This window comes from Podarcis raffonei, chromosome 14, assembly GCF_027172205.1.
Source record: "Podarcis raffonei isolate rPodRaf1 chromosome 14, rPodRaf1.pri, whole genome shotgun sequence".
NCBI classification, from domain to species: domain Eukaryota; kingdom Metazoa; phylum Chordata; class Lepidosauria; order Squamata; family Lacertidae; genus Podarcis; species Podarcis raffonei.
In genome coordinates, this window is record NC_070615.1 from 6,832,690 (window position 1) to 6,849,405 (window position 16,716).

General features: G+C 49.6%; 1 protein-coding gene across 4 annotated transcripts in view; it reads right to left on the bottom strand.

Moving 5' to 3' along the window:
- Positions 1–16,716, bottom strand: part of UNC13C (unc-13 homolog C) — a 133,316-nt gene that overhangs the window by 27,137 nt on the left and 89,463 nt on the right. For all 4 annotated transcript variants that reach the window (XM_053364334.1, XM_053364332.1, XM_053364333.1 and 1 more), the window contains exons 17-20: positions 14,845–14,978; positions 12,915–13,000; positions 2,559–2,685; positions 634–730 (exon numbers count right to left, since the gene is read on the bottom strand). In XM_053364334.1, coding sequence (XP_053220309.1) covers positions 634–730; positions 2,559–2,685; positions 12,915–13,000; positions 14,845–14,978 — 444 coding nt within the window. The remainder of the gene's footprint in view (positions 1–633; positions 731–2,558; positions 2,686–12,914; positions 13,001–14,844; positions 14,979–16,716) is intronic.

The window sequence follows — 16,716 nt, forward strand, 5'->3', positions numbered from 1 at the left end:
TGAGCACACCAGGAGTGCAGCACAGACTGAGCAGCCCACATTTGAAAGAACGGGGCTTTGGAAAATCTGCCATCTAAATAGGTCATCAAGCAGCAATAGGGTCGTGTAAGGTTTGCATTCAGTGCTGCGTTGAGGCTGCTACGCTCTGTGGCAGCAAACACAGATCTTTCTCCTCACTCACGGGGGTGGGGTGGGCAGTTCCTGGCCATGATTCCCTCTGCTGCTTCTGCAGAAAGATGCCCTTTTTACAGGATAATGCCTGGCTACAGCTACTGCCTTAATTATAGCTCTCTGGATAGGATTGCAAATGCTGTCACAGCAAATCAATGAAAGGGGCATTTTTGTCCAATAAAAAATTCCTCCTTCTCTTGTTTTCACCTAGCAAAACAAGCCACTCTCAAATCTCTCCATGGTGGGGGAATAAGAGAGGAACAGGGCAAGGCAATAATCCATGTTTGCTGTGAAACAGGAAGTGCAGATGTGCATTTATTTACCTCAGGCGCCACGTTATATGCCAAGGAACCTCTCGGCTCTAGGCTGCTGTGGATTGAGTGTGTGGGCTTCAGGACCACCGCCCCATCACCCAAAGTGCCCCCTGCCTCAGGGCCTCCCCCACTTCACAGCTCTGCTCACCCCGTCCTTCTTGTCTCTTCCCAGTGCACCGTGAAGAAACTCCATGGAGACGTCCTCATTCTCATCCAGCCACTGCATGACAAAAGGCTCAAACCACCTAGGGAGGGAGGAAGGCGGCTGCTTCACCCACATTCTTGTTTTTCAGACAGTCAACACAGGTTCCTCCTTGTGCCTGAACGTGCGCAGAGTGAAGCAGCCTTGACGCAAAGGATATGGCGCCTTGGAAGAGGCTCAAGGCAACCCTCAGCCCTGCAGCCCTATAGCCCTGAAACTCCCCTTGCTGCAGTATTCAGGCATCCACAGTTGGGGAATTCCAAGGTTAGGGGGGGAAAGGGCTGCATTATGACTAAACTGTCAGACTGGAGAGGGTGAGGTCTTTTGGCCTGCCTTGATTCCCAGCCTCAGCTCTCCACCTGCCCTGGCCCAAACAGGATTCCACATTTTGCAGGAGAGCAGGGAAAGAGTGGCAGCTTTTATAAGGGAGAAATTGAAATACAGTGGTACCTCGGGTTAAGTACTTAATTCATTCCGGAGGTCCGTACTTAACCTGAAAGTGTTCTCAACCTGAAGCACCACTTTAGCTAATGGGGTCTCCTGCTGCTGCCGCGCCGCGGTAGCACGATTTCTGTTCTCATCCTGAAGCAAAGTTCTTAACCTGAAGCACTATTTCTGGGTTAGCAGGGTCTGTAACCTGAAGCATCTGTAACCTGAAGCGCATGTAACCCGAGGTACCACTGTACTTTATTGTCACTTGTACAACTTGTATACAGTGAGATTACACGAGCACCCCCCACTCAGCTCTCTTAATCTAAATTCCCCTCGTTTACTGACGCACACCCACCAAACCTGAAAGTCAGTTGCCCTGTTGTTATCTTTTCTTTCAGCAGCCTAACAGCCCAGGGATAGAAGCTGTTCTTTACCCTGTTGGTGCGACTAATCATGCTTCTATATCTTCTGCCTGAGGGCAGGAGATCAAGAAAGTGCCGGCCAGGGTGTGAATCATCCCTGAGAATTTTCCTCACTCTCCTGAGTCAACGTTCTTCCGCTATTTCATCCAGCGGATTCACGGGACAGCCCATAATATCTTGTGCTGTATTCACCAGCCTCTGTAGGCACTTCCTATCAGATGATGTCAAACCAGCATACCACACCGGGAATTCCAAGAAGCAACACAACAAATATGGCATGCAGCTTTGGTGTGTGTGTGTGGGGGGGGGGAAATGCTCAATGAACGGAAAAGAAAAACCAGTCCCGAGCCTGCTGGATCAGGCCAATGGCCCATCTAGTCCAGTATTCTGTTCTCAGGGTGACCTACCAGATGCCAGGGGAAACCGGCAAGGGGGATTTGAGCACAAGAGCACTTTTCCCTCCCTTCCAGCAGCTGGTATTCAGAAGTGAGCATAGACATCCTGACTAGCAGCCATCAATAGCTCTCTCCTCCAGGCTGAAGAATTTCCAGAATTGCCACGGCCTCCATGCTCCTCCAAGGGGGTGCCACGCAGTCTGCATGATGTGGGCAAAAGCCTCCAGGCAGGAGGGCGGCAGCAGCAGCAGCAGCAGGTGTTGCCTTCATCCTAGGAGGAGCCACCCAGAGCCCGTCTGGAGCTTCTTCCAGCCTCGTGTCTCCCCACTCCCCCATTAATATTCTGGTGCCTGCAAGAGGTTTTAAGTATAATTGCTGAAAAGCCCCTTCCTGAGAAACTGATTGCCTTTTCTCTGCAAAAGGTTCACTGAGAAATAAAGAAGTCAGGGGAAAGACATTTAGAGTCTTTTAAAGTTCTAAGTGCACCTTAACACAAATGGACTCCGGTTTGAAGGATGTGCTGGATGAATATTTAAAGGAAACTGAGCCCAACAAGCAGAATAAAAGCTCCAGAATGTTCTTCCTCCCCCCCAACTGAAACATTCTCTCCCCCCCCACTTACAGAGAGTATTCAGGCACTGCATCTCTGAACGTGGGGAGTTCGCGCACATATTCATTATAAAACCATTTCACTTTGAAGTGCAAATTCATATAATCTGTGCTCTTGCATAACCGTTGCTTTTCATGCTCTGTAATGGAACACAGAAAAATAAAAATAACATATTTAATAAAGTTCCAGCTGTAAATAAAATTACAGAGTCCCCGTGCACATTTTAGACCCAGCAAAATAAATCCTAATGGCCTTTTAACACCTGAGATCTGCTTAGGTTTCCGAATTGCTTTGTGCTCATTGATCTAAGCCAGGGGTCAGCAACCTTTTTCAGCCATGGGCCAGACCACCATCCCTCAGACCGTGTGGTGGGCCGGACTATATTTTGAAAAAAATATGAACAAATTCCTATGCCCCACAAATAACCCAGAGATGCATTTTAAATAAAAGGACACATTCTACTCATGTAAAAACATGCTGATTCCCGGACTGTCTGCGGGCCGGATTAGGTGGCCTACCCCTGGTCTAAGGTGGTACAAAACCCACAAGTGAGTCACAGGCCTGAAACGGTTAAGGAAAGAGAGTAACAGAGCACTGGACCTCATGGAAAAAGCAGACCCACTGCAGAGATGGGCTGTGCCTCCCACGAGAAGGACTGAAGGCAGATATACCTTGTATGCAAAATTCCTCAGGTTCAATCCTCAATGGCATCTATAGGCAAGGATGAGAGAGGGAGGGTCTGGAGAGCCACTGCTGCCGGCCAGTGTAAGCAATACTAAGCTAGAAGAACCAACTGTCTGACTCAGGATAAGGCAGCTTCCTATATTCCCAACAGCCAGAGAGGACTCAAGTAAGCGAGCCAAGTCAAGGCCAGGGGGCTGAGGCAGCTGTCAAGAGGTCTCCCTCTCTGATGGGCAGCCTGCTTAAGCTCAGGAGAGGGGAGAGAAACCTGTGAGTGTCTGGCGTGGGCCACAAGGTCACCAAGAGAGGCCTTCTTATGGGCTCCCTGAGCCCACCCTGGAGACTCACCAAAGCCTCAGGTGGAATCTTTCTCATAAGAGCTGCAAGATCTGAGCTGGCTGCAAGGGGTCTGCTTTACTGTGCTGTGGATTAAGAATCATAGAACTCTAGAGTTGGAAGATACCCTGAGGGTCTAGTCCAACCCCCTGCAATGCAGGAATCTCAACTAAAGCATCTGTGACAGTTGCCCTGCTGTTTCCCCCCAGGGAGAACTGCTCTTTAGCATTCAATCGGAGCAAGCAGCAATTCGGGTTTGCTCTGGATTGCTGTTGGTTCCAGTTTAGAACTGAAGAGTAGGTTTTCCGGGGGAAAGCAATGGGACAAGGGGAAAACCCCTCGGACCTGTACCAAGAAAGCATGCATCAAGCAGAAAATAGTTTGGACTCGCGCTTTCTAGGCAAGGGATAAGCAGGAGTGTGGATAAGCCCTGTGCTCTTGGTCCTGAGCCCCTTGGACTCTGGGGAAGGGTCTAGAAACCAAACCATACCCTGCAAGTAAATGCCGACTCAGCTCTGAGTGGCCCCACCTGCCTGCTCATAAGAGACTTGCCATGCAAGATTTGTTTTTCCCTGGGCCAGTGGGCGGGGCAGTGGCAAGAGTGACCTTTGAGTCAGCCTATGTGCTTGCTGGTGCATCTGAAGAGGCTCTGTTCAGCTTGATCCAATCAGTGCAAGCATCTCCTGTGCTCAGGTCCTGCCTCACACTGAGAGCCAGTGTGGTGTAGTGGTTAAGAGCGATAGACTAGTAATCTGGGGGACCGGGTTCGCATCTCTGCTCCTCCACATGCAGCTGCTGGGTGACCTTGGGCCAGTCACACTTCTCTGAAGTCTCTCAGCCCCACTCACCTCACTGAGTGTTTTTTGTGGGGGAGGAAGGGAAAAGAGATTGTTAGAAGAAGAAGTGGATTTGATATCCCGCCTTTCACTCCCTTTAAGGAGTCTCAAAGCGGCTAACATTCTCCTTTGAGACTCCTTCGGGTAGTGATAAAGCGGGATATCAAATCCAAACCCCCTCCTCCTGCTCCTCCTCCTCCTCCTCCTCCTCCTCCTCCTCCTCTTCTTCTTCTTCTTCGCCACTCCATCAAGGCTGCTTCCAGGAAAGAAGGAACAGGAGGGTGGTGCCGTGCAGCTCTTTGGATGGGGCCCACTAGAACTCAGATCACTTTCAAAAGGTGTCACCTTGCAAATGATGATAGAGGATCTGTGCCCCTAATTCAATCCGTATGTAAATAAGGTCTGTGGTGTGGTTGCTAATGTGTTGGTTTTCCTCCAGAAGGTGCATTTCATTTGGTGTGTGTGTACAATGCTCCTATTGCTCATTTCCAGAGAAGCTTTTTCAATTCAGGTAGTGAGATGCCAAAAGCTCTGCTTGATGAAGACAGATGTCCAGGCGGTTCAATTTCTCACTTCCAAAACAGCTCTGTCCTTTTGGATCGACTTTTTTTCTCCAGCAATTTTGTCCTTTGCAGACCTGCAGGCTGAAGTTCTAATTAAGAGTGGCAAACTTTGTTAACAATTGCTTCAGGAGAAACACGGCACATACAGTTCCAAGTCAACAGCCACCCACATTTTTCCTTGGGGAAAGATCTGGGTGAAGTTCTTGCATTGCAAACTTATTTACGAGCAAAATCCATTTTCCTACCAAGGTACGTAGTTAGGAATGGCCAGTTCAATTTCTGTCCAGGTAAATGGCTGCATAGCTGACAATAAAAATAAACTGCAGGATATTTATTTATCGGGAAGTATTGGGAAGTTTTTTAATATTTGATATTTTTGTATGTTTTTATATGTGTTGGAAGCCGATCAGAGTGGCTGGGGCAACCGAGCCAGATCAGTGGGGTGTTGTTGTTAATTGTATTGCAACAGTTGAACCACCTTCCATCACTGCTAATATGGTTAAATGCAGTAAATGAATGGAAGAGCAAGAGGAGAGCCTTGCTGGACCGGGGGGGGGGGAGTGTAAGGAGCTTGTCCTACTCTCGAGTAGGACCCTGGCAGAGACACATGCCCGACTGGCATGTTCTCTCCCTCCTGGTCATTTGTTCGGGAGCTTCAAAAGCTTTTTTCTGCCTGAACATCATAACGACCGATGCCAACAGACATTGGCACACTTAGGGATCCACAGAGTGTTCACCGTTTGCGTAACAGAACTCAGCAACTCAGCATTTTGGCTAATCTATTTTATTTACACATAAAAACACATGGAGCACTACAACATGGCTCCCTCTCTCTCTAGCATCAGACAGCAAAGAGAGAAAGAACAAAGGACAATAGTCCCACTTCAACGGAACACAGTAAAACAAACATCCTGTCTCCATCACATCCCACTTTGTGGAGTCATAACATACACCGCCATGTGAAAGACAGCAATCCCATGACTGCAATCACGGAGCAGGAATTCTAACATTGAGCTCATACAGCCTCCAGTTCTCCCACAGTGGCCCATAATGGGATGCTTGCTTGAGGGCAACCATTGCCTCCTCCTCAGCTGACCTTGCACTCACAAGTGGTGCAACAGGCGACAACAACCCTCCATGGCTGGCCTTGGTCTCTTTTTTGGCCTCAGGGACAGGGGTCCAGTTGGGAGGCCCCTTTCCTGAGCCAAACTCAAGACCCTGGCAGAAGGCACAGGATGCACATCCTGCAAAACCTTTGGAGCCAGGCGCATGGGTAAGTCTATCTCCTCTGCAGCCTTCACATTATGCAAAACTGCATTGCTCTGCCAGAACAAAATATTGATGCCAACTACAGCCAATTAAACATACCAGCCTTGTTCAAAAGCACCCTGGCCAAGATAGGCGGGCACAGCTCCAGCAGTGGCTTCGCTTGCTGAGGAGGTCCTTGTTTATGCTCAAAGGACTCTTTCGTTCTCCCTCCCAGCTGTTCCCTTCTTACCGCTTAGGTTTAACAGCCACAGGACAGGATGAGGCCGGAGTGTTGTCTGGTGGCAGCAGCCCAAGGAATACCTGGGATAGCTCAGTCAGTGGAGCATGAGAGTCACTTTGGGTAAAAGATTCCTGAATTTCAGGGGGTTAGACCAGGTCCCTTCCATCTCTACAATTCTATGAGCAGGTTCTGCCGGCAGCCACTCTCTGCATTCCGCTAAATGGTCCCAGCGCTTAAGTGAATGTTCTGCAGCCTCCCAGGTATGCCTTGACCCACCCCCTGCCTGAAAGAGGCTTTGGACCCCACCTGTCCTAAGAAAAAGCAGGCAGTGGCAATTTTGAGGTTGTGCAGGGCGCACCTGTGAGAGAGGAGCCTGCTGATCGAGAGAGCCACTGGGGACTCCCTGGTGAAAGAGCTTTCCAAGTTTGAGCCTGTTGTAGTTCTCCCGGCTGGGGCTGCCACACAAGTGGATCCTCCTCAAGCTTCTCTTGATCAGGGCAGGAGAGCTGAGCTCCTTCCACTGCCCCTTATGAACAACGCAGGGGAACAAATGAGCAATTCAAGTGCAGGGAAGGGGGAACCTCACGCCCCTGCCCCATGAACGCTCTCTTCTATCCTGTCTTCGGGGGGCAGATAGGAGTATTTGGCCCCCGAAGCTCTCCTTAGGCTACACCCCTTATCTCCAGGCCACACCCATCACTAACTCACCTCCTGGGGTAATTTTGCTGGTCTGGAATGCGTCTGTGAGCAAGGTTCATGCCTCTTGCTTACTTGGAAGTGTGTGTGTGTGTACAGAAAGCCCAGAACTTTTGTGTGGACAGTATGTAGCCTACAGTACAAAGTTTTGAGTCACATTCATTTCTTCCTAGTCTGTGTTTGGCCTAACCTGCGCTTGTCTCCGTCCCAGTTCCCCACTGGCATGCGGCCTTTGGAAGGTTGACCAAGAGGCAATGTGGTCCTTTGGCTTAAAAAGCTCTCCCTGCCCCCATGCCCCATGCCAGGATAATTTGCAACACCCCCTCACTGTGAGCTGGATGGCACCCAGCAAGATGCCCCCTATCTAGGTGTGAAATTGGCCAGCAAGGAGTGTTTTTTTTCTTTCTCTGCTTCGAGCAACAACATGGCAAGTGCCAAATGGATTGTCCCTCCATCAAATGGCTTGGAAGGTCTCCATGACAACCAAGTTCCAAAGAAGCCTTCAAGTCTTCTGGAAGAAAAGCGCAAGGACATAATCCATCTGCATCCAAACTCTCAAGGTGACTGGCAAGACTCCCTCTGCCCTTCTCCGGCGCCAACGTTATTTATTTATGCCTGTTTTCCTCCTTCAAAGAGGAGGCATTTTTTTGTTCCAAAAAAAAAACACAAAACAATCTGTCATTTTGGGAAGGATATCAGAAAATTTGTGTAAACAAGACTACCCACTTCCACTTAGAAATATAATGGAAATGCCACAGGTCTCCATTCTGGAGAGCCCTGACTAAGCCAGTGTTGTGTAGTGGTTAACAGTGTTGATGAGGACCTGAGAGACCAGGATTCAAATCCTCACTTAATGGGGAGGGGAAAAGCCATGTATGTCACCTTGAGCTGTTTGGAGGAAAGGTCGGATATAAACAAATAAAAATAAAAATAAAATAATAATCGAGCATGTGCTTCAATTACTAGCAAATAAAATAGTTCCAATTCTGATGGGATTTGAAGGGAAGTATCTAAAATGAAATATCTTCTGCTGGTTGCTATTGCAGCACCAGAGTTAGGGCAGTTCCCACGCACAGGTCTTTAAGCCAAGGGGGTGCAAAACAACAACAACAACAACAACAACACCTATATTTACATAGGAACTTACTGAGAAGATCCATTAAAAAGCAACAGTATAAAAAGGAATTATTGTGAAAATAGGAAATATTTAGGAAGATGCCAAATTTTGTCTTTGCTCAGGGTGCCATAATACCAAAATCCGCCCCTACCTATTGCTTCAGAGATTTAAATGGCTGTGGGAATTTTATGCCTGTGTTTAATGTTTCTGTTTGTTTTGTTTGTTTGTTTGTTTAAAAAATTGGAAAATTTAATAAATATTCTTAAAAAAAAAAGAGATTTAAATGGCGTCTCTCGTATGTCTTCCCTTCCCCCAGTTCTGGTCTGTAATGGGGGAGAGCTGCTCTGAATTCTCCAGGGCTAACGGCAGATTGGGGTGGAACTTACTAGCTCCCATCCACTGACACATCCTGGGCTCAAATGAGATAAACACCCATCTCAGATGCAACATCCAGACAAACTGCCACAACCATCTCAGGGCAGCTGAGTGGGTGTTTCTTGGGCCCTAAGCCCCTCTTCATTTGGTAATGCTGCACAGAGGCAGAAACTCTACTTTCTCGTATTATTTTTCAGGCTCCTCACCCCGATGACTGCCAGCAGGATGTTTTTGCACATGTTCCTCAAGGGACGCAGCATCTCTCAGGCTTCTAGCAACAGGCTTGGCTGTGAGACGAACACGAGACCCACTTCATCATCATGATGACTCCCTGTCTGCCTTGACAGGCAGAGACAAACGGCACAGATGTAGATCAGCTGTTCTCTGCCAGCGTTGACTCTTCATGGTGCAACTCTGGAGCGCAGAAGGAGGCAGGCGACCATCGCCCAGACACCTGTGAAGGAGTTCACCCATGGCCAAAACCCATGCAAAGCAGCCGGCCTGAAAAGGCTCCTTCCTTCTTCCCTGAGCCTTGCAAAGTGGAATGGCTGCCGGTTTGTCGGACGCTGGTACTGTCTCTGGCTGCACAGAGAATGAGGTGATGGCCCAAAGCCACAAGGCCTCAAAGCAGGGCTCACTCAGGCCACAATCAGCGGCAGAGTGGAGGCCGCTTTTGCGCCTGCGATGGATGTCCACGTTTCTCTTCTTACTCTTCATCTAGGACTTGGGTAGGCAAACTAAGGCCTGGGGGCCGGATCCGGCCCAATCGCCTTCTAAATCCGGCCCGTGGATGGTCTGGGAATCAGTGTGTTTTTACATGAGTAGAATGTGTCCTTTTATTTAAACTGCATCTCTGGGTTATTTGTGGGGCATAGGAATTCATTCATTTCCCCCCCCCCATACAATCCGGCCCCCCACAAGGTCTGAGGGACAGTGAACCGGCCCCCTGCTGAAAAAGTTTGCTGACCCCTGATCTAGGGAGTCTGTATTCTGGTGCGGTTGGGGCTTGGCTTTGCCCGCATCAGATTCCAAAAGGCTTTGTTGGAAACAGTCTCCTCAGGGCACGGCTGCAAAGGCCAGAGACCAATTGTGACAAGCTGCCAAGTTTTATATCTTTGCTGAAAATAACAAGGCATCTCTGTGAAGGGGAAGAGGATGGCAAAGGGCGCAGAGCTTCCCAGCTCAAGCGCCTGGCCTGGCCTGGCCTTTGGGAGCCTCCACCAGCCAGGACTCAACATGTGGTCATCTCTGGTGACAAAGCCATAGGAGCTGCCCAAGTGCATTGGTGGACGGGGTGTTCCGGCCGGCTCAGCCTCTTCTTGTCACCAGCAATGGCCAGCTGGTTGGGACAGAGAGAGGAGAAGGATTGCCTGGGATCCCTGGGCTCCTTAGGGCAGTCTTCAAAGCAGGAGAGACAGGGGTGCAAGGCTGGCTGTGGCTGGGTCCAGAGCATTCTTCAAAAGTGGGCAGGGAGCGGGGAAGGGCTCTGGGCTGGGGGCAGAGACGCCACCACAACAGTCTGGGGGCACTTCTTCTTCTTCTTTTTTGCAAGCTTCTGCTTCTGCTCAACAGCCTTCATTGAAATCTCTGTTGCTGCTGGTGGAATCTATGTTTGAATGCTCCCCCATGTAAAAATATGATGTTTGGGGAGGGCATTCTTTGATTCAGCAAAGCATTCAGGCATTGGGGTCACAAGCTGCAGGCTGAAGGGCTTTTGTCCAGCAACAGTGAAGCAATGCTAAGCTTACCTTACCGCCCCCCCCCACTTCCCCAGTTTAAAATGCACAGGAAGCCCAGCTGGCTTGACTTTGTAAAGAGACATGCCCTCTCCCTTGCTTAAGGAGGCTGCAGCAGCAGCAGCAGCAAGGCAGCCCCAGGATGGCAACCTTCCTCCTCCTAATCCCCAGATCCAGCCTCGTGAAGTCAGGTGGCCATGGAAGCGTTGTGTTGTTGGGGCAACATCTGTTGCCAGGCAGAACATCAGCAGCTCTCTGGACTAAAGCAGCATTAAGGTCTTACGCCGCTAAGAGCAGGAGATAACAATGTAGCACAATCCACCACGTTGGAGAAAATAGGTTAGAAAGCAATGGCACCCCTGCGTGGGGCCTTTCTGAGGCCACATGGCTCCTCTTGGACAATTCATGTCTACCCAAAATAATAGCCTTTCACATACGTCATTGGATTGCTGGGCAGAAGGACTCGGGTGGATGGAGCAGAAATACAGGGGGGCAGCTGCCCCGCCCTCTCCCAGGCAGGTTTCCCATCCATCCCAGTCTTGCTTTCTTTATACTGTAGGTGCAAAGCCTTCCTTTATTCCACATTAAAATTTCATTTGCCCTCAATCAGTTTCATTCAGCAAGTAGTATTAGAATTAGGATTAACAATGCTCTGAAGCAGAACTGGGTGCCTTGGCTTATTTGTCTCGGGAGGTTTCAAAGAGAACCCTACCCTCTTGGGGGACTGGCTTTTTAGAAGCCCTGGCTAAGTTCAAGCCCCCTTTCCTGATGCTGGCCACTCCTGTGTGGTGATATCAGGACACTCAATAGCCGGAAGTGAGGGAGGGGAAGAAGGTTTCATTGCGTTGGGGAGGGGGTGGGAGGGGGTCAGTGGACCAAGAAGCCACAGCAGTAGGAGAATGGAGCAGGACAGGGCTTTCCAGCCACTGACACTGGAAAGAGAATTTGCATTCTTAGCAGAGATGTTGAGCATTTCAGTTAATTCTAAGCCAACCCGCCGCCCAATCAGGAGTGCCAACTTGGACCCGTGACCGTGGTTGCCATGCAGCGTGCATGGCCCTGGCACCGAAATTTGTGGGTGCCTGGCTCCTTCGTGGGGAATTTTGTTGGTGCTTGGGCACCCAGGGAGTTGGCACCTATGCCCCCCAATGTTTTAGACTATAATTCCCATCAGCGCCAGCACCCTACAATTCTGCTGGCTGCAGTGCATTGCAATTGTGGTCCAAAAAGCAACTTGGTCACTCAAGCCACATTAATTGAAAACCCAAGCAGTCATGTACCCTTGGGTTAACGCTGTTGCATTTTGCAGCCCTGTAGCCAAGCTCTTAGTCTTGTCTCTTTAAAAGTAGCTTTTATCAAGGTAGCTCTCAAGCTGCAGGAAAATATTGCTGCTGAACAGCTCAGTGGGAACCCATTTTCTGCCGTTCTGAATGTGAAGTGAGTTGATTTCTCATCAAAGCCAGATGCGTAGAAGTGGTCATTTCTGGTCTGGATGCCCCCAGCCACCCTCCAGCCATGGTTCTGCCACTGCCTCTGCCATCCTGCCCACGTCCTCCTTTCTTTATCCCCTGTGTGCCTTTCCGTGTGCAGCAGCTGGGAGGGGGTTGCTGCCTCATGTTGATGCTCACTCAGTCGAGCGTTTCAGGGGAAAAGCCAGCCATGCAGCCCTTGGCGGTTGCTTAGTTAACCCATAGGGATCCCTGCCAGGCTCTCCGCTGGAAGATTAACAGCAGGCAGGAGGGAAAAGAGGTTCAGAACACGCTTTGTGTTGGGCCAAGGGAAGTCTGTGTCCCAGTGATCTTGCTTTGGACAGATGGAAGGCAAAGGGTTGTTCCCAGTCCACACACACAAACCCTAGTTATGATTTCCGGCCTTCTGGGTGACCATGGCAACCAAGCCTCTTCTGTTTACTCATTTGCCTTCACCTCTGGAGTGTGGCAAGGCTCATGTGCCAGTGGCCAAGTCTGTCCTAGGACGTGGGGCCACCCAGGACACCCCATGTTTTTGGCACCAACGGGCCAGCAGGGGTGTGTGTGTGTGTGTGTGTGTGTGTGTGTCACAGGTGGCAGCAGCTCCCCACCCCTTCAGGGTTATGAGACCTCCACCCTGGCTTCCCGATGCTGCCATGGTTCAAATCCTGGAAAGGGATGCAGGGCCGGCTTCTCAAAGCAGAGGACAATGATGGAAGGAATCACCTTCTCAGCTGTGCATAAATCCAATTCATGTGGCCAAGTGTAGTGTGAACAGCCAAAAACTTATTTCGTCAAGCACCCGTGATGCTCCAGGAAGAATTTTTTCTACTCTTGCGTTGCTCCTTTGTGGAGAACTCTAAAGACTCACCACTTATATTACACTGGCAAATGCTGCTGGGGATGAAGATGTTTTGACCGGCCAGTTCTCCACACTGGTTAATACTAAATGCACCATTTTCTTTGCTGGGTCATTCCATCTTGCGAACACCCCACACCCCCGCAATTCCACCTGCTGCTCCACATAGAAATAACCCCCTGCTCTGCTAGGGAGCATCTGCAACCCCTACCTTCCAAGGCGTATTTCATGTCCTGCGCAAAAAGGGTCCACATGATCTCTGAACTGACTTTGCCCATGTTCAGCTCTTGAGGGAACCTGGAAGAAACCAACCGGAGGGGCATCATCAGTTCTCCTGCTGGCAAGGGTGGCATGAGCCATGGTGGCACCCTTCAGCCCTAGACACCCCTCAAAGGGAAGGGGTTGGAACATAGTGGTGCCCCCCTGGCTTGCACTGTCCCTTAGATTTCCCCATGGCAATCGCTGTACGTGGGAAAGGGTCACGGGAGTGGGGGGGCAGGGAGGGGCAGCTGCTCCCCCTAAATCAATAAAATTAAATAAAATACATAGCTAACTGAGGTTCTGCCCCCCCAACAAGAGGCCTGTCCCCATTAAAAAAAGACTTGCCCGCCAACAAAAATTCTGGCTACGTCCATGGGGAGGGGGTCATTCCTCTGGGCAAACCAGCCCTGTACATGGGGAAAACTTCACAACTGAGAGGGCCGCCTTCCCATCATATACATAGATTAAAGAAGTGACAGTCCCCCCACCCCACAAACACATAATGAAAGTAAGAAGTGAAGCAAGAAGACCTGTCCACTTTCACTTTGTGTGCACAGAACTATCCCTTCCATGGATGAGATGGAGGCAGGCTCTATGATGTTCCTCTGAACCTCTGGGCCCATAAAGGCCCACTGGACTGGGATGGCAGGACTGGAGCTGTTGGAACTGTGGGTGGGCAACAGTCCATACAGTATTCATTTGGAGGTTGCATGGAGGAGCATGTCCTCTTTTGGGGAGGGCTCCTATTTAAATAGAGCTCAGGGAGAAGCTGGAGGGGCAGCAGTGGGGCTGGTGCCCCCCAACGAAAGCAGGAAGGGTTTTAAGCCAGAAGGAAGCTCAATTCTGGCAACCAGAACTGTTAGGAAAGGGTCCTTAGTGAGCTTCAGCAGGGTGCTGGGGTCAGGCCTAGCTCATCAGCAGCCCCTCAGCCTTGCCCAAAGATGATCAGCTCCTGAGGCTTGTCAGGGCAATGCCAGCTCCATGGGGGTGGGCAAAAATGAGCTCTTAATGCATTTTCCATAGCTCACTGCTAGATAAGCTTTTCCGGATTATTTTGCTTTCAGGAGTGCTGTGCAAATTTGGCGTTTTAAAAATATCCTCTTTGTTTGTTTACCTTATTACCCAGGGACTGGGGAATGCAAAGGTGGGGAAGATCCCCAGCCAGGGCAGCGCTGACTCCCGAAAGGAAATCAGCATAAGGGAGGGTGGTTTTGTCAGCAGGTGGTATCCGGCTAGCTCTTGATCCGGGGCCACCTGACTTTAACAATGGTGGCTGCTGTGGCTACTCCACACAGCGGCCACTCCTGGGCTGTGGGTTGCCAACCTGCAACCACAATTCCTGTGGCTGGTCTACTGAACTAGTGGCACTGCTTTCCTTCCTTAACGACCATTTGTAGTGGGACCATTTGTTTTTTTGGAGGGGGGAAGGATACAGCAAAGTAGGGTCTCTGGCACAGAAAGTCAAGCATCCTAAGGTCTACAGATGTGAACAAAACATTTAAAAAGAAGAAGAGTTTGGACTTGATATCCCACCTTTCACTCCCCTTAAGGAGTCTCAAAGCGGCTAACAATCTCCTTTCCCTTCCTTCCCCACAACAAACACTCTGTGAGGTGAGTGGGGCTGAGAGACTTCAAAGAATTGTGACTGGCTCAAGGTCACCCAGCAGCTGCAGGTGGAGGAGCGGGGAAGCAAACCCGATTCACCAGATTACGAGTCCACCGCTCTTAACCACTACACCACACTGGCTCCCAAAAAGGAGCTAAAATGCTACAGCGAAAAGACAACTTTTCTTCCGCTGATTATTCCTAGCAGTGTTCTACGGGTGACCTCACAGCAGGCCTTGTGAAATGTCTGTCATTCCCCCCCCCAGCCTTCTTACTGGTTCAAGACAGGAGTGTAGGCCATCTTGTCTTCATCAATGATGGTAACCATGAGGGTAATGAGCTGCGTCCAAAAATCCAGATTCTGAGTAGTTGGACCCTGTTCCTCCCGAGGAATATCTTGCTTTTTACCCTGTTACCGGGAAAAGGAAAGGAGAAAGAGTCCATTCTATTTTTCTATTAACACTGTCCCCCCCCCCTTTTGCTAAAAGCAGGATGCAGAAAAAGCCCTGCAAAACAGGCTTTCCCAGGATTGCTAGAAGTGCCTGCCTCTTTGCATCTGCTCAACAAAGGCCTCCTCTGGGAAGGCAAGAGAGCCCAGGCTGAGCAGTGCACTGCCCTCCTTGGCCACACGCACACCCACCCTGACCGCCTGCGGTGTCAATGCTTGGTCTGAGCAGTGCCTCTCCCAATTATGCTCTGCAGAGCAACTCCTCAGACATCCCTCTCTCTAGGCACGGCTCTCCCTTAGAAGACGCAAGTGCAAGCCAAGCAGCTGGTTGGAAGTCAAAGCTGATTCCAGTGATGGCTGCAGCCTTGCTGGAGGTGCAAGGAACTGTTCAGCCAGGCAACTGCTGAGGCCAGGAGCTTATGGCACAGCTGGGCCACTGCTGCCTCCTCCAGGCAGTGATGGTGGGTTTTAGTTACTGGTTTCCCCTTGGAACCAGCACTGCCATTAAGGGGCTATTAATTGCTAAGGCCTCAGCCGCACTAAACAGGAAGCATTAAAATGGACTGAGCCAGGCAAGAAGATGCTTTTGATTAAAGTGATAGATGCCCTTGAAGGCTGCCTTTGACAGCAGAACAAAAAAGGAAAACACCACAAATCAGATCAAGAAACGGACAGGACGACAGCGCAGTAACAACATCCCTGGAAAAAGCCAGGGACCAAAGGAGGAAATTCCAGACTCAAACATCCATCCTGTGATTTTATCTCTGTGCTGTTGTTTTAAACCATTTTTACAAAAATTAAATTTTTAAGTAAATTAAAAAATTATATCTATTTTTAAAAGTTGTTATGGAAATGCAATTTACATGCTATTGTTTCATATGCGTTATTATATTGTAAATCACTTCAGGGGTGCCTCATGAAAAGTGGCTGAACTACTGAGAGCGCAATCACATGGGCTGTTATTTCAATACTGTTGCATTGATCATTTTCCTTTATGCTGTAAGCCATTTTGGGTGTTCCCTGGAAAAAGGAAAGCGGGGTGTACATCTGAAACCCAGTGCTGCTGCTCTCCAGACCTCCTCCAGCTGCTTGGAATCCAGCTTCTTTGTCTGGAAAAGGTTGCAGCTACTCAGCACTTATGGCAAGTAACAAATGTTAAAACCAGCAAAAGAAAACTGAAGGGCAAGTCAGCTGAAAATAGATGGGGAAGCCCTGGGACCCTGTGGAGTCTCTGGATACAGACCCTTTCATGCTGCCCTGATTGTTCTCAGAAGGAACGTTCTGCCAGGATTTCTGGTGTTGCTGAAAGACCTCCCAATGTTGCTGTTGCTGCTGCTGCTGTTGCTGCTGCCACCGCTGCTACCTTTGCTCTCGGGGAACTTTAGCAGGTCACATACTTCCCTTATTTCACACACATGGGCCTCGTTTGCATCTTACTCATGAGTAATGCTGATTCTAATTGCTCCGGATGTACCCAAAGTTAGACATGAAAAGCACTGCTCAAAGCAAGCTATTTGACTGAGCTCTTGGGTGTACTTTTTTTCATGCCAAACAAGGATCAGCCTCCAAAATATTGCCCTTGTTTTAACATGCACAAAGAGCCACGCAGCCTGAGCTGCTTGGATCCTTGTAAACACGAGTTGATGGCGAAGGTGACTGTGGAATGTGTCCGAATGTCATTCAGAGATTAGCTGGGAGA